We start from the raw sequence: 19,768 nt of genomic DNA, 5'->3' as shown, positions 1-19,768 counted from the left end.
GCGTGTCTGATCCAGATAATTCCTTAAGTGATACTCTTTTCTTAGACTTGATTCTAGGATGTGGTAAATCGCATTTAAAACTAACCATGTTCCATGGGAACCCTTCATGCATGCTGTTTCTATAAGGCATAGGATTTTAAAAGCAACTCTCTCAGCGATAACCATCTTGTAAAATAGCAAATGGGTGTGGGGGGGATGGTGGGAAGCTTGTAAAACAGCAAGGTAGCCATATTGTAAAATAGCAAGGTAGCCATCCTGTGAAATATTCTTCCAACTGCAGACATCTGGTTCCTGGACTAAGAGGGAGTTCGCTGAGGATGAAGTGTGTGAACACTTGCCCCTCAGTTGCTGGCATGGTTTTGGAGAGATCATGTAACTTTTAAGAGGTAGGGTTCCACAGAAGGAGGTGGGTCTCTGAGGGGGGGCATCACTGAAGGTTATGTCCTGGCCTGAATGCTAGCTTGACCTCTTTCTGACTACAGAGGTCATATACTCAAATACTTCCTACTCTCATAGTCAGAGCCCTTCCTTGAGATTATTCCTTGTATTCCCTCAAATTGTGAGCCAAAATAAGTCTTGCCAGGTATTTGCCTACAGCAATAAGGATAGTGAATAATAGAGTGTGTTCGTTGAAAGAGTGTGCAAGCCCAGCTGGTTGAAAGGGGAAGCATAGCTGTGCATTGGAAGTTGCTGTGTGTGAGGAAGGCAGAGGAGACTTCATCACAGCAATAGAAGGCCACTGGAAGAAGCAGATGCCGTAAAAGACTAAGGAACTGGGAGAGTGCAACATATTTCTCACTGGGAATAATGGTAGCTATGGTATAACTACCAAGCTATACATGCTGGCATGTAAAGACTGGGGATTTGAAAGAAAAGACTTGGGGTATTTCAGGGCTTTAAAAACTCCAGACTTACAAAAACAGAAGCTGTGCTTTCACTCGAGTTAAGCTCTTGTGAGATGAACTCAAGGTGAGAGAACCAAGGCAAGCTGTTCTGGTGCCCCGTAGTGTGGGAACAAGGGGTGGGCTGTGAAGCATGGATAGAAAGGGGCCACCAGCCAAGCTGCCTACAAAGCCCCTATGGCTTATGGCATTGGGGGATCGATGAGTTAGATGATTCTGATCAGTGGTGAGTCATTTGACTGTGTCACAGTCATGTTACTGAGCATGTGAGGGACATATAGGGTGTTGTCCAGCATATCACAGAATTTGGGGCCTGCTTCCTGTGAATGTCAGGCTGGAGAAGAGGAAGTCTCAGTGAAGGAGTATACAAATGTGCTTGTGATGGAATCTTTGGGACTTTAATGAAGGTCACAGTAGAGAGTGTCAAGACAATGTAAGCTACAGTACTTACTCTTATCACCTAGGACAAAACACTGAAGACCGAAGGGAAGAAGAGAGAATAAGTAAGTCAGTTGGCCTTTTTAGATTTTTGATTTCTTGAGACCAGTTCTCACTTAGTCCTGACTGGCCTTGAAATTGCTCTGTGGGTAAGGGAGATGTTGAACTCCCGTTCCTTCTGCCCCCACATTCCAAATCTGTGATAACGGGCATGTATCAACACTGCTATTCCCAGCTGTAGTCTGGTTATTTTTAAAAGGAGAAAGTATTGGTCAGGAAGTTCAGGCAGTAACCTGGAATTGCAGATAAAACCTTCCAGCAGAGGAGATGCTAAGGGTGACAGGCATGTGAAGGGTGTGAAGTAGCTTCATGGGCCATCTTTCCCCAAGTCCACCATTTTCATAGCAGATAAGGCAGAAGGGCTCTGTGAGAACATTTTGGGTCAAAGTTCTCTTAAAATAACCAGAAGGGGACTGGACAGAAGTAGACGGAAGAGAGGACAGAGATAAGGCAGAGATGATAGGCCAGTAGCTATGAGGAGTGGGGAGTGTATTTGGTTAGGGCCAGAGTGCTAACCAAAATGTGGTTCTTGTCCTACAAAACTTCTAATTCATTTGGTGAGAAAGCTCTTAGAGAGGAGATGATGAGATAAGTCTAGTTTTGGGAGTGTATGTAGCACGATTTATAGAGAAACTGATGTCAAACTCAAGCGATGGATGATACTTAGTCACGAGCCAGGTAGTGAGCAGTGGGGAAGGATGCTTCTAAACAAAGGGGGAAACATAAGGAATCAATACTAAAAATTAGATGTGTTCGTGGTTTTTACCCTGGTACTGTGAAGATACACAGGTTGGATATTTTTTTCTCTGAAGTTGTAACAAGTTGCTCCAGGATTACTAATGATTATTCAGTTTTCAACTGTCCTGCTTGTTTTAATGATACATTGAGTGCCACCCCAGCCCTTAGTCTATTCTTTTCCCTTTTGTTCCCTCCTAGCCTTTGTAGATCAAGCTGTTCCCTAAAGTTCTTATATATGTCTTCATAGGCATTTGATGTTTCTTTTAATTTTAAGTAAGTATTTTCCATCTTGTTCCATGTATAAGAGTATGTTCAAATACTAAAAGGCTGCTGGTTCATTTTGTGTTTTTCATACATTCAGCTTTTTACCAAAATTTAACAATTTTGCATATTCTTTATTTACAGTATATTTAATTCCACTTACACTAATCTGCTTTTCATCTTCTTTATAACAATTATTCCTTTTAATATTTTCTGTCATTAATCTGCTAGAACATTCAGCCCAATAAGTAGTGGTTGGAAAATGGATACCTTTTTCCCAGACTTTAAGGGAATTTAATATATTTATGTATGTATGTATATATGTATGTATGTATGTGTATGTGTGTGTGTCAAACACACACACACAAACCTGCTAAGTCCACTTAGTGTGAATCATATGTGTATGCGTATAGAGCTGACCACTTAGGATTAGAGACTGTCAGAAAGCTTGTCTTTCAGTAAAACTGATTCTCTCCCTCTGTCAGTTTCCATCAACCATCTGTAGCTCTCTACTTGGGAGTGAGACCTTGGGAGATCCACCCCTGCCCCCATCATGTCATCATGTAGACAACTCAACCGGTGTTGTCATCATGCAGGTCATGTTTAGTTACCATATTGTTGAAATTATGTGAGTGTAAAGTTCCCTGTCACACCATCCCTTACAACATGGTAAGATATCATTCTCTGGCACTTAACAGTTTTTCCACCCCGTCTTCTGTGACTTTCTCCGAGCCTTGGGTACAGGTACACTGTAGATGTGTCAGTTGTTCTCTGAATTTTGACCAGTTGTGCATCTCTGCATGAGCTCTGTCAGAAGCAAAGGAAGTTTTCTGATGAGTGTACAGAGCAACAATGACCAGGCTGGAGAAAGGACACCAGCTCTAGTTTTTGTAGAAGTTTAAGGACTGCTACACAGCATTGCTTTGGGGCTTCTTGACCTATAAACTACCCTGCCTTTTTTTTTTAATTTATTATTTTTCATGTTGATCCCAGTTCCCCCTCCCTCCCTCCCTTCCTCTACCTCTCCTTCCCTCCATCCCTCCCTCCCTTTTACCCTCTCTGCCCTCTCACATGCACCCTAACCACCCTCCCCTCCCGTCCCTCTACACCAATTCCATATGTAGGGGAATGCCATCCAGTTGGGGTCATGTAGATCTGATAGGTCATTTGAAGTAGGGACTAGGGCTTCTCTCCTGTCTCTAGGTTAAGGCAGTTATCCCTTCATGGGGGATGTGTTTGCAAGGTCCTTTTGTGAACCAGGGATACATCCTGGTTCCACTGTCTGAGGTCCCTTAGACTGATCAGTCCTTCTGGCTGAGACCCATATTCAGGGGGGCCTGAGTCAGTCCCATGCTGGCTTCCCAGCTATCAGTCTGGGGGCCCGCTAGCTCCTCCTTGTTCAGGTCAGCTGTCTCTATGTGTCCTCTCCATCTGCATCTGGGTTCTAGTTTGACTCAGTGTTTATGTATGGGTGTTTGCTCCTGTTTCCCACAGGCATTAGTTGAGGGCTCCATGGATAAGTTAGTTGTTGATCTCACTATCTGGGAAAGGCATTTATGGTAGCCTTTCCATGGATGCTCAAATTGATATTTGGTGGCAGTCTTGTAGGTCTCTAGACCTTTTTTTGGGTTCAGTTTTCTCTTCAAACCAATATTGGCTCCCTCTTTTATGTTCTCTCTCTCTCTCTCTCTCTCTCTCTCTCTCTCTCTCTCTCTCTCTCTCTCTCTCCTGTCTTCTATTCCTACCCTGACTCAATCTTCCTAGTCAGATGTGTTTTCCTCTCCTCCCCCCTCTCTTTCTCCTACTTCTCTCTCCATTCGCTGCCCCCCTCCACTTCCCCTGAGCTCTGGGGGATTTGTCCCTTACCCCTTCTGTGAGGAACTTTATATGAATCTCTTAGAATACACCTTGTATCCTAGTTCCTCTGGTGGTGTGAATTATAGGCTGATGATCCTTTGCTCTAGGTCTAAAATCCATATATGAGTGGGTACATACTATGTTCCTCTTTTTGTGACTGGGTTACCTCATTCGGGATGGTTTCTTCAAGTGCCATCCACTTGCCTGTGAATTTCAAGATACCATTATTTTTTTCTGCAGAGTAGTATTCCATTGTGTAGATATGCCACATCTTCTTTATCCATTCTTCAATTGAGGGGCATCTAGGTTGCTTCCATGTTCTTGCTATTACAAGTAATGCTTCTATGAACATAGTTGAGCAGATGTCTTTGCTGCCTGGATGTGGATCATCCCCCTAAGAGGGGGATTGCCGGGTCCTGTGGTAAAATAATTCCCATTTTCCTGAGGAACCGCCATACTGATCTCCAAAATGGCTGTATGAGTTTGCATTCCCACCAACAGTGGAGGAGTGTTCCCCTTTCTCCACATCCTCTCCAGCATGAGTTGTCATTGGTGTTTCTAATTTTAGCCATTCTGGCAGGAGGAAGATGGTATCTCAAAGTTGTTTTGATTTGCATTTCCCTGATAGCTAAGGATATTGAGCACTTTCTTAAGTGTCTTTCAGCCTTTTTGATTTCCTCTATTGAGAATTCTTTCTTCAGTTCTGTACCCCATTTTTAAATAGGGTTATTTGGTGTTTTGTTGACTAGTTTCTTGAGTTCTTTGTATATTTTGGAGATCAGCCCTTTGTCGGACATAGGATTTGTGAAAATCTTTTCCCAGTCTGTGGGCTGCCGTTTGTTCTTGTCCACTGTGTCCTTTGCCTTACAGAAGCTGGATTTTAAAATCCAGCTGTGGTCTGGGTTATCACAATCTAGGTTCTGCTTCTAAATGGTGAGGAGGAAACCTTTGTGCCTGTTCCTGCTTGCCTGAGGGGGAATCTATTTCATGTGAGAAGGTTAATTCTGTCTCGTGATTTTGGTTAACTGTTTCCAGTGAGGTTCTGCTATTCCTGGAGTCCAAGGAGACTGGGACAAGAGAAGTCCAGATAGCCTGCTCATAGTCTTGTGTGATTGGATTATTAATACTTGATGACATTATCCATCTGATAGATCAGTGTGCCATGTGAATGAAGGGCATTGTTTATTTCTGTGTGTGTGTGTGTGTGTGTGTGTGTGTTTATGTGTACCATGTGTGCCTATCCAGGAGCATGTGAAGGTAGCAGAGGAGGGTGTCATGTGTCTCTCTCTACATATTCTACCTTATTCCCTGGAGGCAGTATCTCTTAATGAATCTGGACTGGAAAGACAGTCAGCTAGCCCTAGAGTTAGTTCCTCCTGTCTCCATTCCCTATAGCACCAGGGTTGGGCATGAGTGCAGCCATGCCCAGCTTTTTGCGTGAGTGCTAAGGATTTTAACTTCTGTCTTCACTCTGGTGTAGCAAGCACAATTATCTGCTGAGTCATCCCCATGGTCCTGGAACAACTTATTTATTAGTAGCTACTCACTACATCATTGCTTAGTAAGTGTCAATTACTGCTAAATGCATTTGTTAAACACTGAGTTCATGTACTTGTTGGAGTCATTTTCAGCTTCTCTACTGGTTTCATTCATTTATGTCCCATACGATCTTAATTATCGAAGCTATAGATAACATTCTTTTAAATTTAAAAAGAATTTTTATCTCCTTTTGGTCTTTAAAATACTTATTGATAATTACTTTTTATTTTGATAAACCATAAAATGCTACCATTAACTTATAAAATGTTTTAAAAGCAAAGCATTTTTATTAGAAATTAATTTATTAATTACTCAGGGAGCTTATTCATTATTTTTACTCGGTGTTTCTTTTTACATATTCCTTCCTTTTAAAATAATATTTTCATTATTTGAAAATTTCCCACAATATATTTTGATCATATTAATACACTCCTTAACCTCCTCCAAGGTACCCCCACCTCCCTACCCACCCACTGTCGTGCACATGCTTGTATGTATGTTCTCTTCCCCCAGGCTACATGCCATCACTCTTTTTGTTTATCCCCACCCAGTCTAATTTGTGTTGGCCAAAACTCCTGGCTGTGGGGCCTGATTTGCATTGTGACTACTACACAGCAGCCACCCCACTAAGGAAGACAGACCTACCCTCTGCTATCAGCCACCTAATGCCGACAGCTCCTAAAATAAGGGTTGGACTTCATGCGCATTTCAGCCCCTCCATGCTGGGACTTTGATTTGAACTTGAGCAGGTCCTGTGCTTGCTGTCACAACCACTGGGAGTATGTATGCACATCTGCACCTTTGTGTCCAGAAGTTGTCTACCACATCTGGCACTTGATATATATGTCCCATTTAGGTCTGAGAACTCTGAAATCTTTTGTAAGCTGACCACTTGTGGGTATCTGGGTAATGTCACCTACTTTAAGAAGAAGCTTCTCTGATGATAACTAAATGATACACTGATCTGTGGTTATGGTAGTATCTCATGCTCTGTCCATTTAACTGGATAACAGCAGTAGGTTCTTCACTATGGCCCATAATTTATCTAGTCACAGGTTCTTGGCCTCATTGACAGTTTAGAGAATCAGTACCATACCCTGGGGCTGGATTTAAATCTAAGCAAACAAATTGTTGGCTACTCCCATAAAATTTATGGCACTATTCTACTAGTGGGCATGTCTTGCTAGGCAGGTCATTATTGAAGTTGTGAGGGTCATATTGGCTAAGGTTGATAATTAGCCAGGAGTGTACATAACATCTTCCAGCACTATAAAACCTAGCCAGTAGGGGTGAAGCTTTGTGGTGATATAGTGTTTATGATCTAATAAAACTTGCCTGGAGATCAGAATGCAAAGCTAGCCATAGCCATAGAAGCTGGGCAGTGGTGTCACACACCTTTAATCCCAGGACTCAGGAGATAGAGGCAGATGGATCTCTGTGAGTTCAAGGCCACCCTGGGCTATGTGAGAGTGAATCAGTCTAAAAAAGAAAGAGATCTCACGCCTTTAACTTCAGTACATATAAGGAGCTCAGTGCAGTCTCAGGAGCAGTTAGAGATTTGGTGAGGAGCAGTGTAGTCTGGAGATGCAGTCTGAGATTTGGTGGATTCCCCCTTTGGTCTAAGCATTGGTAGAGGTGAGAGCTCTCTGGTGATTTGGCTGTTTTGCTTCTCTGATCTTTAGCTTGAACCCCAGTGTCTGTCTCTGGGTTTTTGTCATTTGTCCTACAAAGTTTCCAAGTGAGTACCAGTTTTATATCTCCATACTCTATCACTAAAGTATGTGATATCTTCAGCAATAGGGTTTACCATCAAGTTTGGGAATAATCAATGGCACAGACAATAGCTTGTTGTGTTTGAGGGTTTATGGGACCCCAACAGCTAGCAACTCAAAAATAGAACTAATTCCTGGTGCTGCATTTTTAAATTTCATAGTGTGTGGTGTCTAGTTGAATTATTGTACCCAAGCTCCTTTATATACTTTAGGAAGTTTTAACACTAGTGGGTTTCAATATGGCTCCTTCAAAAGGCTTTCTGTGATAATTGTCCCTCTGCAAAGTCTTCCCTCCCCTGCCCTCCCAGTTTCATTTTCCCCCTTTCCCCATTTCTGACACCGTTTTCTATTTCCCCTTCCTCGAAACACAGGGCCACCCAGTTTCTTTTCCTTTCCTTCTTCTCTTCTCTCCTTTGTGTTTCTAACTTCGTGTCTCAGTTTCTTTTCCTGCTGCTATAATAAACCCTGACAAGAAATGTTTATTCTGCTTCACAGTAAAGACACAGTCCATCATGGTGAAGGGTCAAGGCAGCAGGAGCTTGAAACTGCTGATTACATCACACCCCAGTCAGAAGGCAAGGGGATGAGTGGACTCATGCTGTCACTCTTGTTCCTTTTTCCATCTCATACAACCCAGAATCCTTAGCCCAGGGCATGTGTCCACCCACAATTAAGATGCCACTGCCCTCATCAATTAACATAAAATAATCCCCCTTAAGCATGTTCAGATGCCTGAGTCCCCAGGGAGCCTAGTCAAGTAAATAGCTAATGCTGGTCATCATAAGTCTTTACTCTTTTTCTAACCTATGAGATTGTGCATTTATGGGGCAGCCAGCCAACTGATTTTCAGTTATGTCCCGGTTGAGCCAATGGCCCTCTAGTAAGGGTTTGAAGCTGTAACTGTTCTCTCCATCTTCCTTACTCATTCCCTTCTCCTTCTATTCCTCCACCAATCCATCTCCTTCTCTCTGTGATAATTGAGTCTATACTCTTATTAAATAGGAAGTCAGATGATAGGAGATGGACTGATACTGCAAATAGGTAATTATATGATTACAGTCGTACAGAGCTGGAACGGGAGGGAGGTATCTATTTTTAGTACAGATAACTTCTGGTGAGAAAAATGGCCCAAACCTTTGGGACTGCTTAGCAAGAGTGGCATAAATGGACCTGATACTAGACAATCCAGGTAAGGTGGACTTTCTAGGAAGGCTCTGCTCCCGAATGTGGCATGGAGAAGAGAGGACAGTTGTGGTAAACTCAGAGGTGACTGATGTCCATCCCACTCTTTGCATCAGATGGTCCACAAGTCCACTGAATGTTACTGTGTCTAATCAGTGCTGGGATGGCACCCTGGATTCATTTATGTTGCTGTGATAAAATACCCATGAAAAGTAGTTTGGGGGAGAAAAGGTTAATTTTATCTCACAGTTTCTGGTTACACTCCATCATCGTAGGAACTTGAAACTGTCATAACCCATCAATAGAAAGTAGAGCAGAGAGATGTGAATGTCTTATTCTCTCTACACTTATATGGCCCAGAATGTGAACCCAGGGAAAGGGGCTGCTACCCTCATTGGGTTGGGTCTTACCAACCCATTTAGCCATAAGAAGACAAATCCCCACAGAGATAAACATACGCAAGCCCTATCATTAATAAGGGGGTCCCTGGTAAGTAACACTGTCTTTTCCGGGTGATTTGAGATCTTATCAGGTTGACAAATGTAAATAGTACCTGCCAGAGAAAGAAAGAAAAAAAAAGATGTAAGTTACAGTGTTTGCTAACTTCTATGATGGAAATATTCCTACTAGAGATGATTTCAATCTGTTAAGGTGAATTGCATAGACTTGGGAAACACCTAAAAATGTAACAGTTTTCATCCCAAGCCCCTTCAGCCTATCCTGCAACCCATATTTCCCACCCTTCTAAGGTCCTGTGCCACCACTTTCAAGAGCTTGACTCATCTACATTCCTCGTTTTATAATCATTTTGAGGCTGTCTTCCTTGTCAGTCTTGTTAGCCACATCTGAGCCATACCTAAAACTTGATTTCCTCAAGAGGATACTGAATATGAACTCATTTTAGGCAAAAAGGTAGGAGATAATTGAGAATGACTAAGACATGTCAATCGGATTCAGTGTGTGCTCTTGAGTTGGCCCTAGCACTGCGGAAAATGTGGTAAAGAGGGTTAATAGGACAACTGATGAAATCTCAGTGTAGATTTTAAGTTTAGTGATAATCCCTTTTCTGTGTTCATTTACCCAAGCTTGAAAATTGTGCTGTAGTTATTTAAGAGAGTGTCTTTTTTATGAAAGGGAAGAACAAAGAATATAGGGATAAATGGGCTGGGAATGTAGCTCAGTTGGTAGAGTCCTTACTTAGTTTATGTGAAGCTCTGGTTGGATCCCAGGTGCTGTGTAAACAGTACTCAGAGATGATGCAAGAGGATCAGATCAGTGCTGTCTTTGGCTATCTGGTCAGTTTGAAGCCAGCTTGGGATACAGGAGATCTCATTTCAAAGAACAACAAAATTTAAACAAATAAAAATGCTGTCTAAGCAGCTTGTTACACAATGATCCAGAAAGAACACATTTAAGGAGAGAGAGGAGAGGTGGGGGAGGGAGGGGAGGGCAAAGTGGGAAATGGTTGACAGGTAAGGAAATATTTTAAGGAATTCTGTATGGCATTCCTATGACTTTCCCATGACTCTAAAATTATTTACAAATCAAAGGTAAAAGGAGAAGAAAGAAGAGGGAAGAGAGTAGGGAATGAAAGGGGGAGCCCAGAAGGAAAGAAGGGGGATAAAATAGTCTGAAGAGCAGCATAGTTGGCTTCTTGTGGCACTCCGCCATTGAAATGCCTTTTGTGATGTGTCTTTGTGACAAATTCTTGCTAAATCCTTGGTACTCCTGGGTGGTTATCTCATTAAGCCCCTTGGGGGTGATTTGGGGATGGTTCTTGCTCTCTTCCTTTGAGACTGGCTTACCCTGTCACAGCCAGACTCTGATTGTCCCCTTCTACATGTCAATTGTTGATGTTCTATGAAGTATCGTCCCTGATTTATCATCTTTAGAGTCTATACTTTTCTTTTTGCAGGTTATTTAATCTAGTTCATAATCTATGCCAGTTCAGGGTTCTGCCTCTGTCTCCTGAGTTTCAGGCTTATGAATGTGACATGCAGTGTCCCCTTTGGTTATTAGACTAGAGATTAAAAATCAGCTGAGTCCATAGCTGGTTCACCATCTTTGCTGTCACCTTTGTGTTACAAAGGTGAGAACTGACTTTAAAGAGAAATGCTTTGCTGTGGTTACAGTTCTGGAGGTCACAGTCTAAGAATGCCTCTGGTGTGTGTGAAAGAAGAAACTGGTGGGGAAAGAGGGAGCAGAGCAATGCGGTTACACTGTGGTCAAGGAGACAAGGAAGGGGTTGGTAGCTCAATCTCCCCTAATGGAAAACTGCCAATGATGTAAGTATCTCTTGCCAGGATCCACTGTGATAATCAACTGTCAACTTGACAGAATCTAGAATCCCTGGAGATGTTGCCTCTAGCCATGCCTATGGGTGATTTATCTTGATACACTGGTGAGACAGGAAGGCCTGCCCACTGTAATGGGATCACTCCCTGGATTGGATAGGATCTGGAACTCTGTAAATGGAGAAAGGGAGCTGAGCAGCCTCTGTTGTTCTCTTCTTGATCATGGATATGATGTCATCAGCTACTTTGAGTTCCCGATGCCTTGACTTCCCTGCTTTCCATCAATCCCTAATAGTAGCTCGCTGACGAGCAAGTCTTCAGCACATAGAACTTGGATGAACACTTACCAAAAGAGGGTTTACCTTCCTTGGTCCTACCTGTGGTGTCCCCAGGCCTAGTCATGTTACAGTTTGTTTGTCTCCAAGAAGCATTCTCAAGATCGCCAGTTATCCAGGCCAGAATCCTAGCCTAACATTTTCCCTTTTCCCTCCTTGTGAACATGCTTGCTTTTGGACCTAAAATGACATCGATGGTACCAAGGTGGATCCCATCCCTGCAGACCATTGAAAGCCTTACAGGTTTTGTAATGTGTCCTTGTTTACCTTCTTCCTGTGTCTACTGGAAACTCACACACATTCCTCAACATTCATCTTTTTTCCCCCCTTGTTTTCCCATTTCTCAGTTTCTCAGAGATGACAGATCTTTTTCTCAGTTCTCCCCCTTGGTATTCTCTGTCTTTGGTTCTTCAACCTTGTCAAGAACACCCTCCTTTCAGAACCCTAAGTAACTTCTACTGTTTCTGGCCACCACTTTGGGGTTGTTTATGTGTGGCTTCTTTCATTCTTCTACACCCATGGGTACCAAGAACATTCTCTGGACCCTGTGACACCTCCATACCTGTTCACTTAGGGAGTCATGACCTCCCTCCTCCCTGGCTTATTAGCTCTGAGAGATAGGACCAGCTTGCTTTATTACTATACTCTTAGTGCTTGCCACTGAGTCTGACCATTAGCAGGTGCTCAGTGGGTTCTTCCCAAAGAACAAGAGTAGGTAACCTTGTCCTTGTTCCAGCTGCTGAATACAGCATGTGATTGACTTAGCTCTACCTCTTGTGGCAAGCTATTCTTCCTTGGCTACATGTTCCTTTGTGTGACTTCCACCTGCTCTTGGTTCTTTGCCTTGAAGCACACAGGTAGGTCCAGTACCTTTTCTGTGTTGTGATCACAGCTGAAATTCCCTAGTGGGCCTGCCTGTACTGTGGGTCTCCTTACCTTCATTATAAGTACCCTGGTCCTTCCAACCATTCCATGGGAGAAATGGCCTTTTGCAATGTTTGCTGTTTTTCTAATGACTGTTGTGAAGAATGGCACCCATGGGTGGTCAGAGATTTCCAAAACATGGTGAAGACCATCATGTGATGGTAATGCCATTTGCTTGATTATTGTTTTATGCACCGATAGACGAAATACCTTGATTTTGCCATCTTTGCCTCTATCAATACTATGACTAGTAATAACTGCAGTAGTTTTCATACTGCCTGAGGTATTTTGAGCAACACAGTATAACAAACTTTTCTAACACTTCATGTGGTACTCCACTCAGTCCTTACACCTTGAAGAAGTGTACAATAGCAACATACCCTCCTAATAGCCAAGGAAGTAATCTGTGCAAGGTCCCATGTTTGATGATAAACTTCACCGAGTTCATCAATCCTATGACATCCCAATTCTTCACAATGTCTACCAGTTCACAGCTGCTTCTCGGTGCCCAGCACCTGCTGCGGGGTCTGCTGTCCAGACTTCTTCTGAAACCTTGTAGCCACAGCTTTCTTCTGATGCAAAGGCGGGAGAGACTTCTGTAGGTGTTCCCTTTGGTGGTTCCACAGAGTGTTAATAGATCAAAACACAACCAAACAAAACCCAAACCCAGCCACTATCTTCATAACACAGGTAGAGAGCAGCAACAACAGGGGGGCAGACCCCAATATACCATCTGCTTATATTTTTGAATAAGAGAAACTTTGGACAAAAGCTCTAGGTTAATTTACCATGGAGGAGAGAGAAGGGACTGCCTATCATAGATGTGTTCCTGTGCTCTGGGACTGTGGGTGATTCACCCCAAACAGGTAGAGCTGGTTAACATTAGGGGTTCTGAAGAGAGAGACATGCAGCTGCCAAGGTCATGACCAGTGCCTATCTTTGAAGGTTAACATTTTTCAGAACTTCAGTTATTTTTACATTTGTATATTTTTTTTGGAATGTAATTGAGTAAAAAGACATAAATTGCAATATGGCTTTATTCTTTAGACAATTTAAACATTTTGAGGTATTCTCAATGTATCTTTACAAATACATTATAAATGGTCATGAAAGTTTTGTGCACAGGAGACAGAAGTAAAGAGATGAAATATTGACTTGATAAGGTGTATTAACATCTCATTTTTTCATCGTCTGATCAAAGTTTCATCAAAACATTAGCTGTCTGTTGTAATTTTGGAATAATTGCTTATAGTAGCTTTTAATTCTACAGTTATAATGTAAAGTGAGTCTTCTCCAGTTGAAATAAAAAGTCCATGTCTTGCAATAAGTAGCTTGGGATGGGTGTTTTAAACTATGACTCATTTGTGAACAACTGAATTTTTCCATTTTTGTTTTTCAGGATTTGGAAACATCTCCCCACGAACTGAAGGTGGAAAAATATTCTGTATCATCTATGCTTTGCTGGGAATTCCCCTCTTTGGCTTTCTGTTGGCTGGGGTTGGTGATCAGCTTGGGACCATATTTGGAAAAGGAATTGCCAAAGTGGAAGACACATTTATTGTGAGTACCACAATTTTTTTTTTTTACTATATCTATTTACTGTTTTTCTTTTTTTAATGCATTACCTCTTCTAGCACCTTAGATGAGGTGGAAATTCAGTTGTCATTTACATAACAAATTCTATGCCTCACAGCATGCCATCCAGTGTATTTGATTTATTTGCATACTCTACTGAGAGAAACTAAAAATTATGTTCAAGAAAGCAGAATTATAACCTTCCTAGGTTGCACTTGAGGTTGTATGATGTCCTAATTATATTCTCTCTCTCTCTTCTCCCCCCCTCTGTGTGTGTGTGTGTGGTGTGGTGTGTATGTGTGTAGAAGTCAAAGGGTAACCTTAAGTGTCACCTCAAGTATCATTTAATTTGTTTCTTTATACTAGGTCTTTAAATGACCCATATTCTCACTGTCTGATTGGCCATGGAACTCCTCAGGACCTGTCTTTCTCTGCCTTTCCAGGACTGGAATTACAAGCATGCACCTCCACACCTGGCTTTGTGTTGTGGGTTCTGTGGGTGGAACAGATGTCCTTATGCTTGTAAAGCAAGCACTTTACATAACTATGCTATCTCCCTAGGTTCCCCTTACGTCCTTTAAAGTAGTTAATTTTCCTTCAAACCTCTGTTTTATTTATTTTATTGAATGAATTTTTTGCCTATGTCTTTGAACCATGTACATGCTTGGTGTCTATAAAGGTCAGGAGAGAGTGTCAGATGTCCTGGAACTAGAGTTACAGATAGTTGTGAGCTACTGTGTGGATGCTGGGAACTGAACACAGGTCCTCTGAAAGAGCAACAAGTGATTTTTACTGCTGAGACCCCTCTCCAGCCCCAAACTTTCATTTTTCATTTTGAGCACCATTAACAATTCCTTTACATTGTTCTAAACAGTAAGTGCTAAAGTTTAACTCCAGAAGCAAATAGCTGGCAGTACTTTTATTTTGAAATATTGCTTTGGTATCTGTCCTGATTACTGTTGACATTGATCTATTTTGTGGTCTTTTTGGGCAGGTTGTAATAATAAATAGTAAACACAAAATAACTCGATATTAGGACTCAGTCAAACAAAACTTATCTACAAAATACAGCAGTTCAGAAGAACTCAAGATAGTAAACATGAGGGTTTTGGGATCGTGTTATATTTAGGAGGTATGTGGATAAAATTAGGATGCTGTTATTGAAGCTGAGGGAGAGGGGAGGTAGTGGTGGTGGTACATGCTTTAATCCCAGGTCTCAGCTCTTGGGAGGCAGAGGCAGGGTGGTCTACAGATTGATTTCCAAGACAGACAGGGCTGTACAAAGAAAAATCAAAGGAAAAATGCTATTATTGAATTTTAAGTGAAAAATAAAAATCTGTTATTGTAAGTATGTATCCTTGAGGAAAATCATGGAAGGATAAAATGGTTGTGTTTGCACATGGTGTTGCACGTGGTACTGCAAAGCATTGCAATTATCATTCAGTTATTTTTTTGTCATTTCATATAATCATCAATGAAACAATATATTCTTGATTCCGCCAGTGAAATGAAACTATTGACTCCCTGTTTCAATTTTAGCATTAGAGATTTCTCTTACTGAAGATCGAAGCTAGCCCTTCAACATTTTTACGATGGAGTAGACGAAATGATTACAACAAAATAGGACTTTCCCTTCTCTTGTATATGATAGACTCTAGTTACTTACACTCACCAGGAAGGCAGATTCATTGCATCAACTTGGTAATAATAATGAATTGTTCACTCCTACAGTCAGCATAAGTTTGACTATCCTCCACCCCATCCTTCACTGTGGTTGCTACACTGTGTTCCTGCTGGTCATTTATAAACCTTCACACCTTCACGGTGCCATGATGTTTGATGTCAAGCACTTTGGAACAACTTACACAGTGTCACACATGAGATGAAGATGGTAGACGAGAGAGCTCCCTGAGGTCATTTCCTTTCTGTGATTTTATAGTGTTTATCTCTAGAAAGATCTCAGACTATTATTAGGTGGTTTCCCTTTTGAAAAAATTAAATTAAACTTATTTATTTGTATTTGTATATGTCATGTTGTTCATGTAGAGGTCAGAGAATAATTTTCAGGAATTGGCTCTCTATCTACCATGTGGGTTCTGGGCTTCAACTCGTCTTTTTTGGTGGCAAACACCTTTATCTTTTGAGGCAGTTCATCACCCCCATTCAGTTATATTCATGGAGCATGGACTATAACCTATTGCTGTTGCAGTGCATGAGACAGTCAGCCAGTAAATGTAAATGCATGGCAACTATGCCAGCATGGTTTATTGTATGACACACCTGCACTCTAGGGGCTGAGTCAGGAGCTCCAGGCAAGTCTGGAATACACCATAGTGACGTTTTGCTTTACAAAAAAGTAACAAGAAAGTGACTAATCTCAGATAGAGAGCTGGAGGCAAATCCTATTTCATACTTTACATTATAGGGATTTTTCTTTTTCTTTTTCTTTTCGTTTTTTTTTTTTTTTTTAACTGAAGAAGTAGGTTAAAAAAAGAAAAAAATAACTAAACTAAACTAAGCAGGGGCCATAGTGACAGGCAGTGTGGACAGGGCTGTGAAGTCACACCCATACTTGCAGATCCAAGGGCTTTATAGCCCCACAGGCAGCTGGCTTACCTGGGTCTCAAAGGCCAACTTCCTTAGTATCATACCCTGGCCAACTGAATGGATGTCATTGTCCATGTTTCCCAGCTCCCAGCTGTGAATGCATAGCGCTTGCCCAGGTTTCTCAGTGTCACATTTCCCTCGGCTGTACCTGGCCCACAGTCAGCTGTGTGCCTACAGCATAGACAGATTTCATTAGTGGCTCAGGTGACTGACTGTTAATGCCTATCCAAAGTCACACCCTCCCAGCAAATGAACAAACACACTACAATTTTGAGAAAATATTTCACCCTTGGCAAAGCCATGAATGTGTGAAATAGCATTATTTATTGACAGGGGTTGTTGTGAATTGTTTATTTGTACTCCTTTCTAATGAGTACAGACAGTGGATAGGAAGGACAGAAGGACAGGAAGCAATGTACTCACTCGCAGGGTCGCACTTGTGGGCATGTCAGTAACCTCCATCTTCCCCATGACTTTGTCTTCACAGAAATGGAATGTCAGTCAGACCAAGATTCGCATCATTTCCACCATCATCTTCATCCTGTTTGGCTGTGTCCTCTTTGTAGCCCTTCCTGCAGTCATCTTCAAGCACATAGAGGGCTGGAGTGCCCTGGATGCTATCTACTTTGTGGTTATCACTCTGACAACCATCGGATTCGGTGACTACGTGGCAGGTAGGGGTTTCCTGTGCTGCGGCTGCTCCCCCCAGCCCAAGTCTATTGGTTAAGGCTCACATGGGTTTATATTGGAACACAAGGCTGTCTTGAGACTGGGCTGCCATGCCAAAGACTCACAGCTAAGTGATTGTAAATGGAGGGAGTTCTTGGATCCCTCTGAGACTCTTCCTTGCCCCTTGCTAGTCACAGGGGGAAGCTGCCAGGCCTCCTGTGATCCTGGCTTCTCAGCAGACTCATTCCCACCTCAGTCTTGATAGGCAGCAGCTGTCTTGCATGTTTCCAGGTGCAAACTCTCCTCTTCCTCTAAGGATTCAATCACTGAGTGAAGGATCCACCCTGCTCCCCTGCGAGCTCATCTTTGCTAAGGATGACTGCAAGAGCCATGATTCCAAATACAATAATACTCTGGTACATGGGGTTGGAGCCTCAACATGTCTTTGGGGAGGGTATGATCCAGTCCCTAACAGTGACAGTGATGAATGTGATTCCTTTACACCAGAGGGAAACAGAAGGATTAAGATGAACTCACTTATGTTTTGTGAAATAACTATAAATAATACTTTCTTTCTCTCGCTCCCTCCCCACTCCCCCCCCCGGGTGTAAGAAAGCTCAACTCCTCTCCATCTTTTTTTACTTTCTTTTGCCGTAGTTTGTAAAACTTTGCCAACTTTGGATGGTGATTTTATTCTTGGCCACTGAAGATTCTCTGTTGCCTGTGACACTGGAAGGTTTAATCCTCAGTACAGGGCAGGAGTTCTGACCCCAGCTGAAGGGGGTCACATGGTACATCATTCTCGTCACCTGATTTGTCCTTTTCTGTATGTGGTGACTGATGTATGTTCCCTTGTTTCTCTGTCTTACTTTACCAGTTCAGACCTCACTCTCAGCTGTATTGTTCCAGCTCAAGTCTTTGTTTTTATGTGTATATGTTCATGTGTGTGCATGTGTGTATGTGGGTACAAGTATGTGTGCAAAGATGCAGGACAGAGTGTCTTTCATGATGGCTTTCCACTGTGTTGTCTGAGACAGAATTGCACACTGAACCTGAAGTCGTGGATTCAGCCACAACAGCAAGGCCCTGAGTCCTCCTGGGTCTGCTCTGCCAGCTCTGGGATTACAGGGGCGTGCTGTCATACTTACATTTTTTTCACTACATGGATGCCAAGAATCTAACTCATATCCACATGTTCTTCCCTGACTGAATGATCTTCCAGCACCAAACTTAAACACTGACAGTAAGAATAAATGGGGATTATTTTAATGAGTTCTCCAAATTCAGCCCACTAATTAATTTATGATTCCAGTTTGGTGTGATAGAAAATACAATAGTCAAATATTGTTGCCATAAAATAGCAACATGTCATTAAATTCTCAAAGTAAGCACATCAGGATGATTTAGACCTTTAAAAAATATCTTGTGTTCCTTATTACAGTTGCCCACACATGCGCACACGTGTGTTGTGTTGTGTTGTGTTGTATGTGTGTTGTGTGAATGATATGTGTGTGGTGTGTGTTGTATGTGTGTTGTGTGTGGTGCATATGTATGTGTATTGTATGTGTGTGTTGTATGTGTATGTGTAATGTGCATTGTGTTGTGTGTGTGTCGTATGCTGTGTGTGTTATGTTGTGTGTGTGTTATGTTGTATGTATGTGTTATGTTGTGTGTGTGTGGTGTGTTGTGTTGTATATGTGTGTGGTGTGTGGGTGTGCAAACACACTGTATGGAGCTAAGAGGACACCTTGTGGGAGTTAGCTCCCCATGCGCTCTGGTGATTGAATGCAGTTGCCAGGTTTGCATGGCAGGCACTTTTGCCGGCCAAACCATCTTTCTGTCCTGACCTCAGTCTCTTGTTTAAATACTTCCAGGGAAGAGCCTCTATTGCTTTGTTCAGTAAAGTGTCACAAAGGGCTGGAGGCCATTGATTTGTGCTGACACCAAGGTTGAAGTTGGTAAAGCCCCCTTGTGAGGAATGGCGATGTCTTTGAAGAAGTGTGTCATTCTCATGAGTGAGGCTCTTCCTGTGCTAGAAGCACCGTGTACACTTCTCGGTACCAGATGGAGGAGCTTGGGGGGTGACGGGGCAGATGTCTAGGGGGTATCTTTGAGTTGGACAATTATCAAAATGATGGGAGTAGTCTCTGATGTTTGTAGCTTCAAGTAAGCACATGGGGTTCTGTCCTAATGTCCATTTTCCTACCTCCCTCAAAGCTGTATGAGTTAGTGGAAACACAACTGAGTAATATATTCCTATAGGGCAAGGTGAAGTAGCATGATCAAAACAAAAACACACTTTCAATTCATTATCTTACCTAGTTACATAAACAGTTACAGTCTTGTGAAATTCATTGGTTGTATGGGTGTTAGGTGATGGTAGTCTTACACTTCAGGCCAACAGCGGAATGTGGAATGGGACACTTTAAACAACCCACAGATTGTGTCAAACTGGCTTGTAGCCTTCATGGTCTGACACTTTAAAAATACAAAATTCATAAGTGAAGAAAAATGTGGATATAATCTTAAAATAATGGTTTCTGTGACCACTACTGAGATTGGCTTGGAGCAGGTAAAACTCCAAATATTTTCCTTTATGGTTTTGGAAAACATGT

The 19,768-nt window shown here is 42.1% G+C and overlaps 1 protein-coding gene across 4 annotated transcripts in view; it reads left to right on the top strand.

Annotated features, from left to right (window-relative positions):
* Positions 1-19,768, top strand: part of Kcnk2 (potassium two pore domain channel subfamily K member 2) — a 174,401-nt gene that overhangs the window by 107,344 nt on the left and 47,289 nt on the right. For all 4 annotated transcript variants that reach the window (XM_051186603.1, XM_051186604.1, XM_051186605.1 and 1 more), the window contains exons 4-5: positions 13,702-13,862; positions 16,972-17,158. In XM_051186603.1, the coding sequence (XP_051042560.1) occupies positions 13,702-13,862; positions 16,972-17,158 (348 nt within the window). The remainder of the gene's footprint in view (positions 1-13,701; positions 13,863-16,971; positions 17,159-19,768) is intronic.

This window comes from Phodopus roborovskii, unplaced genomic scaffold (genome assembly GCF_943737965.1).
Source record: "Phodopus roborovskii unplaced genomic scaffold, PHOROB, whole genome shotgun sequence".
Taxonomy (NCBI): domain Eukaryota; kingdom Metazoa; phylum Chordata; class Mammalia; order Rodentia; family Cricetidae; genus Phodopus; species Phodopus roborovskii.
Note: the sequence above shows the minus strand (reverse complement) of the source record. Positions and strands in the feature narration are given on the sequence as shown.